At 45.7% G+C, this 11840-nt stretch overlaps 1 protein-coding gene across 2 annotated transcripts in view; it reads right to left on the reverse strand.

Annotated features, from left to right (window-relative positions):
• TRIM23 (tripartite motif containing 23) overlaps positions 1 to 11735 on the reverse strand; it is a 31201-nt gene extending 19466 nt beyond the window's left edge. The window contains exons 1-2 of one of the 2 annotated variants that reach the window (XM_045022288.1): positions 11607 to 11735; positions 9953 to 10115 (exon numbers count right to left, since the gene is read on the reverse strand). In XM_045022288.1, coding sequence (XP_044878223.1) covers positions 9953 to 10115; positions 11607 to 11633 — 190 coding nt within the window. In that variant the 5' untranslated portion in view covers positions 11634 to 11735. Of the gene's footprint in view, positions 1 to 9952; positions 10116 to 11178; positions 11315 to 11606 lie in introns of those variants that run through there. The other variant, XM_045022287.1, reaches the window with a different exon arrangement.
• Positions 11736 to 11840: the final 105 nt, after the last annotated feature.

Below are 11840 nucleotides of genomic sequence, written 5' to 3' on the forward strand. Positions count from 1 at the left end.
TTATCTGCCGACTTGAACACAGTTGTCGTTCTCCCCTGAAGTGACAGATTGAGTTCGTTGAGCAGGTTGAATATGTCACACAAGTAAGCAAGTTTTATGACCCATTCTGTGTCACTGAAATGTGCTGCCCGTGGTGACTGTTTTTCTATAAGAAATCTCTGGAGCGGCTCTCGTAACTCAAAAACTCTGGCCAGTGATCTACCTTTAGAAAGCCATCTCACTTCTGTGTATAAGAGAAGACGTGTGTGCTCTGCGTCCATCTCCTCACAGAACTGCGCGAACAGACGCGAGTTAAGGGCATGTACTTTAATGTGGTTGATAATTTTAATCACATCCTGCAAAACTTTGTTAAGTTCAGATGACATTTTTCGGCTAGCTAGCATTTCTCTATGGATGACACAGTGCGTAGACTCACATTCAGAAGCGACCTCCTTGACCCGAGTAGTAAAACCAGAATGCCGTCCAGTCATGGCAGCTGCTCCGTCCGTGCATATAGAGACACAAAATGACCAATTCAGTTTTCCTGACATGTAATCATTCAACGACTTGAATAGTTCTGCAGCTGTGGTGTTGGTTGGCAACAAAAGTGCACATAACATATCCTCATGCACATCCTCCTGAAAAATATATCGCACAAAAACAAGCATTGTTGCCTTGTTGTCAACATCGGTAGACTCGTCAACCTGGATTGCGTACCACGGTGACTCATTCACCCTCTCTAACAATTGTGCCTCAATATTTCATCAATTCGTCTAGTTATGGTGCTAGTCGAAAGAGGAACACGTGCCACCTTTTGAACTACAGCCTCTCCTAAAAGTTCACGACAAATGTCCTTAGCAGCAGGCAGGATCAACTCTTCACCAATAGTAAAGGGCTTCTTAGCTTTAGCAATGCGGTTAGCCACTAAAAATGATGCTTTCAGTGCAGACACATTTGATGAAGTGGTGGCCTTCAGTAATTGCTTCTGTTCTTCGTGTTCACGTTTTTTTCTTTTGAAAAACTCCAAAGGCTTGTCTTTTAATGCAGGGTGCTTGGTCTCCATGTGGCGAAGCAGTTTTGAAGGTTTCATGGCTTTGTTGGATAGCCGGTCTCCACATATTATACAAAGCAGGCGTGGAGAATGTGATTCACCTGTTGCAATGAACCCGTAATTTAAGTAGGACTCTTGGTATTTTCTTTTAAATGCAGCTTTCTTTTTGTTGGCCGTCTTAGAGTCTTCTGCTGTCTCATCATTGGGTCTTTCCCCCTTTTCAAAGAAGCTTTGCAGTGACGTTTGTTTTTTACTCATTTTGGCCAGGGTTAGCTTGTGGGCTTACCAAAACTGTGCGGGAAAGAGGCATGGACAGAAGTGGTAAATAAAATAATGGGCAGGCCACGTGCGGACTAATATAAGTGTCGGATTCTGACTTAAAGCCTGCCACCAGATGCAGCTGTACAATTGAAGTACATCAACTCACTTGCCACTATAAAGCCTGCCACCAGATGCAGCTTGTCACTTGCCACTCACTGATAGGGTTCTGATATTAGTCTGCAAGCGATTGATTTATTATGGTCTCTGTGCAGTGAAACCTCTGCTAATGTAATCGGTTTTTGCAGCCGCTCCCCAGCGCTAGCATCATGGCCTCAGCTCCACCTCAGATCATCAGGCATTAGATTCTCATAAGGAGTGCAAAACTCCTTCCATCGCATGCGCAGTTTACAGTAGGGTTCGCGCTCCTATGAGAATCTAACATCTGACAGAAGGCGGAGCTCAGGCAGTAATGCGAACGACGGGGAGCGGCTCTAAACACAGATGAAGCTTTGCTAGCTCACTCACCGCTCATGTCCTAGCCGCTCATGTCCTGCTGTGCACTCACCGCTCATGTCCTGCTGTGCGCTCGGTTCGCGGCCCGGTTCCTAACAGGCCATGGACCAGTACCGGTCCGCGGCCCGGGGGTTGGGGACCCCTGGTGTAAACAACTTAGGGATCAAAGCCTCGTTAAGAAGCTCTCAGCCTTGCCTAGCAGGTCGCTAGGCTCAGCATCCAATCCCCCAAATATCTTGTGACACACATCTAAAAACACAAAGCAAAATGGACAGGAAGTAAACATCTCATTTAATTTTTAATCTGCTAAAGTTTAAGTAGGTGGTTGGAAGCCTACTTCTTCAGACAAGAGGTCAGTTACATGATTTCAGTGTAATTTACCAAGTAATCAAGATGTTTGAAGTCAGACAGCATTACTTTCACACTGTAACTTAATTACAAAATTATTCTGTATTAAAATGTAGACCTTCAAGAACACTTAATCAAGTGTTTGTTTTATAAATTAAAAAAAATGTTGCAGGGATTAAGTCATGTGGTGTATAAATAGATTCTACTTTAATCTCTCTAACACCTCAGTTCAAATCCTGCTTGGGGCACAAGGTAAAAGTTTAATAATCTCATCCTGGTGCTCCAATGGGGATGTTTGTACATTACAAAACCACTACATGATCTGGCAGTCTCCCCTCAGAGGAGGCATAAGACAAATACCAGAGCGTACGCAGATCAGGAATGAGATACAGTAACAGAGCTGTGTAAGGAAATCTGGACTGATTCTAATCCCGTGACATCAATCTGTCACTTTCAAGAGCATCAAAATTTTAAAAATTCCAAAGCTTACATATCTTTAGATACAAACTGCCTTAAAGACAACTGACAATATGGTACAGAGAACTTAGGATATAACTTAATACTTCCATTACAGATAAAATTCTAAACTAAAACTCAAATAGTATCCAAGATGAAGTGGAAACTTTGGGAAGGAGATACAGTCCATGGAAGGCCTTCTGTAAGGTCCAGGGATCTGCATGTGGAGATGAGTCAAGTCCTGACAGCAGTATCTAGATTTTTGCCTGTTACCACCTCCATGATCTGGAACACCACGACTTTTGGTGGTGAGGGCACACCTAGCAGTAGCCACTGGTAGAAGCTGTCTTAGCAGCAAGGCTCAGCTGAAGCACTACTTTATGGGAGCTGGTGAGGGCAGGTGAAAAGACAGGGACTCCAGAACTGGTACAAAGACTTCCAACAAATCCCTTGGGAGCTACAGGTTCTGAGAGGTGGAACTCATGTTAATTACATGAGGGGGAGAAAATAACCATCCTTTACCAACAACATTTTGGAGGGCCAGAAGGCTGTTATAGAACTCTAAGAGTTTTCCTTCCCAGGGGCCATTTTGCAGATGTTTTCCAATGGTAGGGGATGAGGGTGAAATCACCTGCACCAGTATTTAATCAGGAACTTCCAAATGTAACAAGCTTTACAGTGACTCCTTCACCCGATATCCCATTTAACAAAACTGTGTGTAAGAATTTGCAGACACCACATGTTCCATATAGTAGCTTAAGAGACCTATAACACATACATTTCCAATTTTAATTTTCCACAGCAAGGTTGGTCAAAGTCAATTTCATTGGGGTGCTATAAAAATACAGTAACTCCTCACTTAATGTTGTAGTTATGTTCCTGAAAAATGTGACTTTAAGTGAAACAGTGTTAAGTGAATCCAATTTCCCCATAAGAATTAATGTAAATGGGGGGGGGGGGGATTAGGTTAGAGGGAAATTTTTTTTTTTGCCAGACAAAAGGCATTATATACATTTTAAACAAACAATTTAATACTACGCTGGAGGGGGGGGGGGGAGAGTAGTGTGCACGTATTGTGTGTTTACAAACATACTGGACATACAGTACAGTACTATAGTTGGGAGGTGCCCCTGCCTTACCCTACACAGGCACAGCCCACTGGCACTGGAGATGAGGCAGGCAAGGAGGCTGAAGGTGCTGTAGGCTAGGAGAAGCATGTTGCACAGCAGCGGCAGCTTCCCCTAGTCTGCAAGCAACAGGGGCTGGGCGTTCAACCCTCAGCCCACCCACCCCCACCTTCCCCCAAACCCCCATCCTTGACCTGCCTCTTCCTCCCCCCCACCTCCTCCCCCTTTACTTCTCATGCTGCGTCCTCGCTCCTCCCCCCTGCCTTCCCTCCCTTCTAAATGCCACAAGCCAGCTGATTGCCACCGGCAGGAGGCAGGGGAGGGAGAGGGGAGGTGCACCAAGTCCTCGCTCCTCCCCCCTCCCTCCTGCCTGGGGCAATCAGCTGGCTTGCGGTGTTTAGGGGCAGGGGGGAGGAGCGAGGACTCGGCGTGCCTCCCCTCTCCCTCCCCTGCCTCCTGCCGTGGCAATCAGCTGGCTTGCAGCATTTGGGAGGCAGGGGAAGGAGTGGGAGCCTGCGCGCCGAGTCCTCGCTCCTCCCCCCTCCCGCCCCCAAAATGCCGCAAACCAGCTAATTGCCACAGGTGGGGGGGGGAGAAGGTGCTGATCCGCGGGGACTGCCGGCGGGCAGGAGGTGCTGTGGGAAGGCGGGGGCATAGGGAGGCTGCCAGCTGTGGAGAAAGCAGGCAGTCAAACAACCTAAGAGTGGAGCATTGCACAACTTTAAATGAGCATGTTCCCTAACTGATCAGCAACGTAACAACAAAACAACATTAACCAGGATGACTTAAAGTGAGGAGTTAGTGTATAGAAGATTAAGAGTAATTTCCAATGTAAAGTAATAGTTTGCACAATTGTTTTTAAAAGGCTTTGGTTTTATCTGTCCATTTCTGTAAACTGCTTTTGTCTTGTAATGTACTCCTGACAGAATTCTGCACCCCACAATTCATATGACCTGCATATTTCTGTGGCCCCGCCATGCAGAAAAATGCAAAAAAAAAAAAAAAATCTGCCAGGGGACACACGCCTCTTCCCCAGCAGCGCATCTGTTCCAGTGTGTCTGGAGCAGCCTCGGAGATGAGGGTGGGGGTCTGGGCATGCATGCCTGTGTGGTTAATCACCATTGGAAGGGGGGGGTGAGGGGAAGGGGCTGTGTGTACGTGCATGCCAACAAGCGAGAGAGAGAGAGAGAGAGAGAGAGAGAGAGAGAGAGACTGTCCCTCTCACTTGCTACTGCAGCTTGCTGGTGTGGTAGGTAGGGTAGGGCTTTTTATTATGTACAAGGCAAGCTATATCCTGGAGGCAGAAATGTAGCAGCCTGCCTGTATAGTAACATTGTTAATGTTCCTATTGTTAGTTAACTGTTCCCATTTTCAGTCAATTCACCCAGGAGCATAAAACCTGTAAAAGTTTTAAGGCTCCTACACTGCCAGAATGATGTAAAGGAGCCTTATTATAAATAACAGTAAGGTAATCCTCAGCTAGGAAGATCTGTGTGCCTTTCTCGCCTTTTTCCTGTGCCAAAGTGGCACAATGGGGTTAGATTACAGTTCAGGATTTATTTTACTTATCCATTTAAAAAAAAAAAAAAAAAAGGACTTTGAGGGCAACATTTACCAAGCAGTCAATAAAATGTCAGGACAATCAGAACCATGCACTTTCCAAAGTACCCAGCCAGGTCCAGGACAATGATTAGCAAAACTGCATGACTTGTGTGTGAAAGTCGGCACAATTTAAAATGACATTCTACTTTTTTGTGTGCGCTGTTTGGTGTTCTGTAATGTAATTAGCAAAAACTGTATGAAAGTATGAACAATTTAAAATGACTTGGGGGGGGGGGCTGTTTGGTGTTCTGTAATGTAATTTAAATGAAAATCCAGGATTATAACTGGAATGCAGGGTATTAGTTACTGAGTGTTTGTAACTTCACTTCCATGTGTTTAGGAAATGCTGAATAGTTATTTTGACTTTTTTCTGTATTGCAGTTTAAATAAATTACCAAAACAATTGAAACTGGTGTGATTATATTGCCTTATTTTGACAAATAAAATATGCAGAATTTTGCAGAATTGTGAATTATTTGGTGCAGAATTTTGATTTTTTTGACATAGAATCTCCCCAGGAGCAGTAATGAGATTCTATGAACAGCTAACATATATACATTTAGTAAAATACTTTTCACATAGCATTATCAATAAATACTTTCAAATCCCACATTATTTCATCTGTTACTTCAGCAGTAGTCAGGAATTTCTAAACATGCCTTCCCAATTTGCTTTCTTTTAGCAGGAACAATAAATGCATAGGCTCCATTGTGGGTAACTTTAGCAGGAGTACACTACAAGAAAAAAAAACCCATTTGATTCTTTAAAATAAAGGAAGTCCAACTTGCATGCAGATCTGTGGATGTGTACTTTGGGAATCTACCTGAGACTTCTCCATAGAAGTTGGATAAATATTTGAGGTATCCTGTAGTAGCTTAGCTTCCCTTCTTTGGTTCTTTTATACACTAAGGCACCACATTGTTTCAACAACCAACTAAAAAGAAAATCTGCATAAAACTCACTGTTACTAATTAAGGGCCTTTATGCAGTAGAAAGCGGCTCCACGCAGCCTCACTGGCTACAAAACTTGCTTTATGAAAATACTTCTCCCTAATAGTGAACCTGTGATGTACATTTAGTCATTAAGCAGCTGGCTCTAACTACCTCATTATAGGGGCAGAAAGCCCAATTACCATATATAGCAATCACGGTCATGGAAATGGCAGACTCACTGAGGGTATGTCTATATTACCTGCCGGATCATCGGGCAGCGATTGATCCAGTGGGGGTCAATTTATCACGTCTAGTCTAGACGTAACTCCACCAGAGAGGTCCTTTGGGGCCATCTGCCTGTCCCAAGTCATGCTACAGAAACGCCAACAATAGAGTTAACAGAGACTTTTAGCCTAGGAAAAGAAGGGTCTTCAACTCGAAGATGCATGAGTCTAGACGTGATAGACGCGATAAATCGACCCCCAAGCACTCTTCTGTCAACTCCTGTACTCCAACACGGCGAGAGGCGCAGGCAGAGTCAACGGAGAAGTGGTGAGTAGGTCTAAGTACGTCAACTTCTGCTACACTATTCACGAGCTGAAGTTGTGTAACTTAGATTGATCCCCGCCCCTACGGCAGACCAAGACTAAGTTGGGTTCCTCACTGGCTGATTGACATTCAGATAGCACAAAACTTTAGAATGGGCCACAGATCCCAGAGAAATCTCACTGGCCGACAAGTTCTACTCTTAAGTTCAGTCAAGAAAATGGGAGAGGAAATCTTAAGCAGCTCAGTAGACAAGCCCCCTCCAAAAGCAGCAAAAATAAGGTGGACAGAGGAAATGTAATAGAAGTGGTGGACCTCTTCATTTCTAGTAATCAAGGAGGGGAAACAGTAAGAGAAGTACCCCACAGAACTCAAGTTTTACCTGGCCCATAGGCTGGCTAACTCCCCCTTCTCACATGGGGCAACAGATAAGCTTCTTCCTCTGACCACAGAAACTCTAGGCTTTATAATGGACCTGGCCCTCCTTCTGCCCCAAAATAGCCAGTTGCTAAGCATGGGATTTTTATTTGCATAAGCTTCCTTACCTCTGAGTTCCTTTGCTACACAAAAGTCTCTTTCCTCTGATTGGCATGCCTGTGAGGAGCCCTCACCAACAAAACAACCTCTCTCTAAACTGGACCAGCCTTCTGTTCAGCCAGCATCTGGGACATACAAGCTGAAGAAGAACACAGAGGCCTTTGTTTTCTCCTCTTTCTGGATCATGGCCAGTGAGTGTTCAATTGTATGTGTAGTTAAGAGGTCATGAACACAGTTTTATGCCCAATAGCACAACATGGATCTCAGAAACAAGATAATGAAATATTTCTTCATACAACCATTTGAAAGTACAAAAGAGAAACTTTCACTAAAAATGTAGACTATTGTAGAAAAAATGGGAGGTTAATCGTATTAAGGGGCTAAGTTTAACCTATATGATTTTAACACTGCAAGAATATTTTAAAACTATTAAAAGTTCTTCCACATTTTAGAAGAATTCTAAGTTTCAATGAACAAGGGCAGCATATAGGAGTTTTGCCAGGGAGTTTTCTAGGTAAAGCAGGAGTGACTATGTGACCCTTGGGATAAGTTTGTTTATTGTCCTATGACTGCTTGATTGAAGTTCATAGTGTTTGGGGGCTTGTATGCTGAGCCTAGTTCTGTTAGGCAAGGCTGAAAACTCTTCCTAATGAGGCTTTAAATCAGCTGCTGTAGCAGACGGCTGGCAGATAGCTAATGTAATGCCGCTTTTTAAAACAGACATGATCCTGGTAAGTACAGGCCAGGAAGCCCAACTTCAGCACCAGACAAACTGGCTGAAACTTTAGTATGGAACAGAATTATCAGACAGACAAACACAATATATTGGGGAAGAGTCAACGTGGCTTTTGTAAAGAAAAATCATGCCTCAATCATTTATTAGACTTCTTTGAGGGGGTTAACAAACATGTGGACAAGGGTGACCTAGTGGATATAGTGTACTTGGACTTTCAGAAAGCCTTTCATAAGTTCCCTCACAAAAGGCTCTTAAGTAAAGTAGGCAGCCATGGGATAAGAACTAAGGTCCTGTCATAGATCAGTAACTGATTAAAATATGTAAACCAAGGGTAGGAATAAATGGCCAGTTTTCACAATGGCAAGAGGTAAATGACAGGGTCCACAAAGAATATATATTGGAACCAGTGCTGTTCAGCACATTCATAAATGATCTGCTAAAAAAAGGCAAACACTGAGGTGGCAAAATTTGCAGACAATACAAAATTATTCTAGATAAGTTCAAAGCAGACGGTAAAGAGTTACAAAGGGATCTCACAAAACTGGGTGATTGGGCAACAAAATGGCAGATGAAATTAAATGTTGAAAAGTGCGAAGTACTGCATTTTGGAAAATATAATCCCAATTATACATACAAAATAATGGAGTCTAAATTAGCTGTTAATACTCAGGAATGAGATCCTGGGTCGTTCTTGGAAAACATCAGATCAATGTGCAAGCAGCAATGAAAATAACCTAACAATGTTAGGAATCATTAGGGAAGAGATGGATAGATAAGACAGAAAAATCATGCCACTATATAAATCCATGGTATGTCCACACCTTGAATACTGCATTCAGTTCTGGTTGCCCCATCTCAAAAAAGATATACAGTAACTCCTCACTTAAAGTCGTCCCAGTTAACGTTGTTACGCTGCTGATCAATTAGGGAACATGCTCGTTTAAAGTTGTGCAATGCTCCCTTCTAAGGTCTTTTGGCAGCTGCCTGCTTTGTCCACTGCTTGCAGGAAGAGCAGTCTGTTCCAGCTAGCTGGTGGGGGCTTGGAACCAGGGTGGATCGGCAGCCCCTCTATCAAATCCCTGCTCCCCTAACTTCTCTGTGCAGCAGCTGCCCAGCAGGCTATCAATTGCCAGCAGTTCAGCTGTCCCTCCCCTCACTGCCATGTGCTGCTCCTGCCCTCTGCCTTGGAGCTGCTCCCCGAGACTCCTGCTTGCTGTGCAGGGGGGAGGAGAGGAAGAAGGGGGCAGTCAGGGTGTCCTCCTCCCCCCTGCTCCTGCAGCCTGCTTACCCCATCTTCCATAGAGCAGAAGGGACACACGACAGGGCTCAGGATGGAGGGAGCTTGCTGGCAGCAGCTGTGGTCTCAGCAAGCTGATCTAATTAACAAGGCAGTGTACTTAACAGTAGGGTCCGCATACTTAAAGGGGAAATGAACATCTCTCACACAGCTCCCCTTGGAAGGCTGTTCCAGAACTTCACTCCTTCGTCTAATTTTAAGCTTCCTGATGGCCAGTTTATATCCATTTGTTCTTGTGTCCACGTTGGTACTGAGCTTAAATAATTCCTCTCTCTCCCTGGTATTTATTCCTCTGATATATTTAGAGAGAGCAATCCTATCTCCCCTCAGCCTTCTTTTGGTTAGGCTAAGCAAGCCAAGCTCTTTGAGTCTCCTTTCATAAGACAGGTTTTTCCATTCCTCAGATCATCCTAACAGCCCTTCTCTGTACCTGTTCCAGTCTGAATTCATCCTTATTAAACATTGAGAGACCAGAACTGCACACAGTATTCCAGATGAGGTCTCACCAGTGCCTTATATAACAGTACTAACACCTCCTTATCTCTACATATAGTTTTCATCCTTACCTAGTTCAGTAACTTGTCGATCAAAAGGACAGCGAACTGCTCTGCCATGGAGAGGAAGCCGAGTAAGACAGTCATGGCAGACGGTATGACCACACAAAAGCAGTCTGGGAACTTTATCACCTTGCAAAGAAAATACATCTTCACAGACTCCACACTCAAGAACCTATAAATCAAGAAAGCATTTTGAACATATCAGAAGCAGTGACACATCAAGAGGTAAGTGGCCCATCTTATACTGGTAGCTCTTGTATAAAGAAATCTACTATGCAGCTGCTCTCTGAAACCAATTAACCCCAACAATTGTCCCATTAGACAGTTCTTCCTTCATGGATTCCAGTCATGATTTGCTTTTGTACAGCCCTTCCTTTCTGCAAATGAACTGAGGCATGAGCACTGTCCATCAGAGTGTGGACCCACTTACAGCAAGCCCCGGGTAAAAGGAACCAAGGGCTGGCCCTGCCCAATTGCCTGTCTGACCTAAGGCTCTCAAAGGGGAGCCACTCCATGGTCCAGCTGATGCAGCAAACTCTAGGACCTCCCCACCTCATGGGTAAGGCCCTACCAAATTCACAGCCATGAAAAACACATCATGGACTGTGAAATCTGGTCTCCCCCATTAAATCTGGCTATTGGGGGATGAGGAGTGGCATGGTATGGCATTACTTCTGCACTCCTGCTGGCATCAATGCAGCCTTCAGAGCTGGGTTCTTAGCCAGCAGCGGCCACTCTTTGGCCACCCAACTCTGAAGGCAGTGTAGAAATAAGGGTGGCAAAAACATTCTGCAATAGCCTTGCTCCACCCACCCACCCTCTTTTTGGGTCAGGACCCCCATAGTTACAACACCATGAAATTTAAATATCTGAAACTTTGAAATTCAATTTTTTTTAAATGGACCGTGAATTTGGTAGGGCCCTACTCAGAGGGCCAGCCATTGGGCTGACACCCCAGGCTGGGAGCCCATGAGCCTCTCGACAGGCTGTCCCCTTCGCTCGCACGGGCTCACAGGACCCAGGGCCGCCCAACACATCAGATCATCCCTCTGCACTCGTGCGGGCTTCTCCATGTCCCCACCGGTGTGGCCCCCGAAGCCAGGGGAGGCGGGTGCTGCTGCTGCTGCACAGGTCTGTTTTATGCCGTTGGGAGAAGCCCATTAGCCGAAGCAGCGTCGCCACCCTTTGGCAGGAGCTGTTGTGTGAACCGGGCGGACGGGGGCAGTTCCTCTCACCTTCACAGCAGCCCCGGCCGCCCCCCAGCTGCCGCCGTGTCGGGGGCCGGCATCCAGCCCCGCTCCGAGGCCGGCCTTGTTTACACCCATGGCCGCCATCTTGGAAAAGGGAGGAGAAACGAGCTACCTACGCACCAATGAACCAGCAGAGAGAGGGGAGCGGGCCACGCGCTGACGCTACAGGCCTTACGCTGTGATGTCACCACACGAAGCGTCCGCGCAGGAATGAAAAATAATATTAAAGGAGTTCTTCCCCGGCAGCCGCCGTGATCACCACTGCGCATGCGTCTCCTCGCAAAGCCCACAGTGACCCCCCCAGGGACGCATGAAGACTACAACTCCCGACATACAATGGGTCACATTGACGCTCAGCGGCTCGCGAAAACTACAGGTTACAGCGTGTAATGCTCTAACTTCATCTCAGTCACCTCAGCGAAGACTTCAAATCCCAGCATGCAACGCGATTAGTCCAGCTCCCCAGAAGACTACGCCACCCGCGCGGGACGGTCCCTCTTCGTCCAGATCGTCTGTGAGCAGCTGGGAATCAAGGGGAGCAGTGCATGCTGGGGCCTGTAGTTTCTTCACGGCCCTGCTCAGTCCCAAACGGCGCGTTGCATGCCGGGAAACGCACCTCCGGGTTCTCTGTGACCCGATCAGCTTGG

Source organism: Mauremys mutica, chromosome 6 (genome assembly GCF_020497125.1).
Source record: "Mauremys mutica isolate MM-2020 ecotype Southern chromosome 6, ASM2049712v1, whole genome shotgun sequence".
NCBI classification, from domain to species: Eukaryota; Metazoa; Chordata; order Testudines; family Geoemydidae; genus Mauremys; species Mauremys mutica.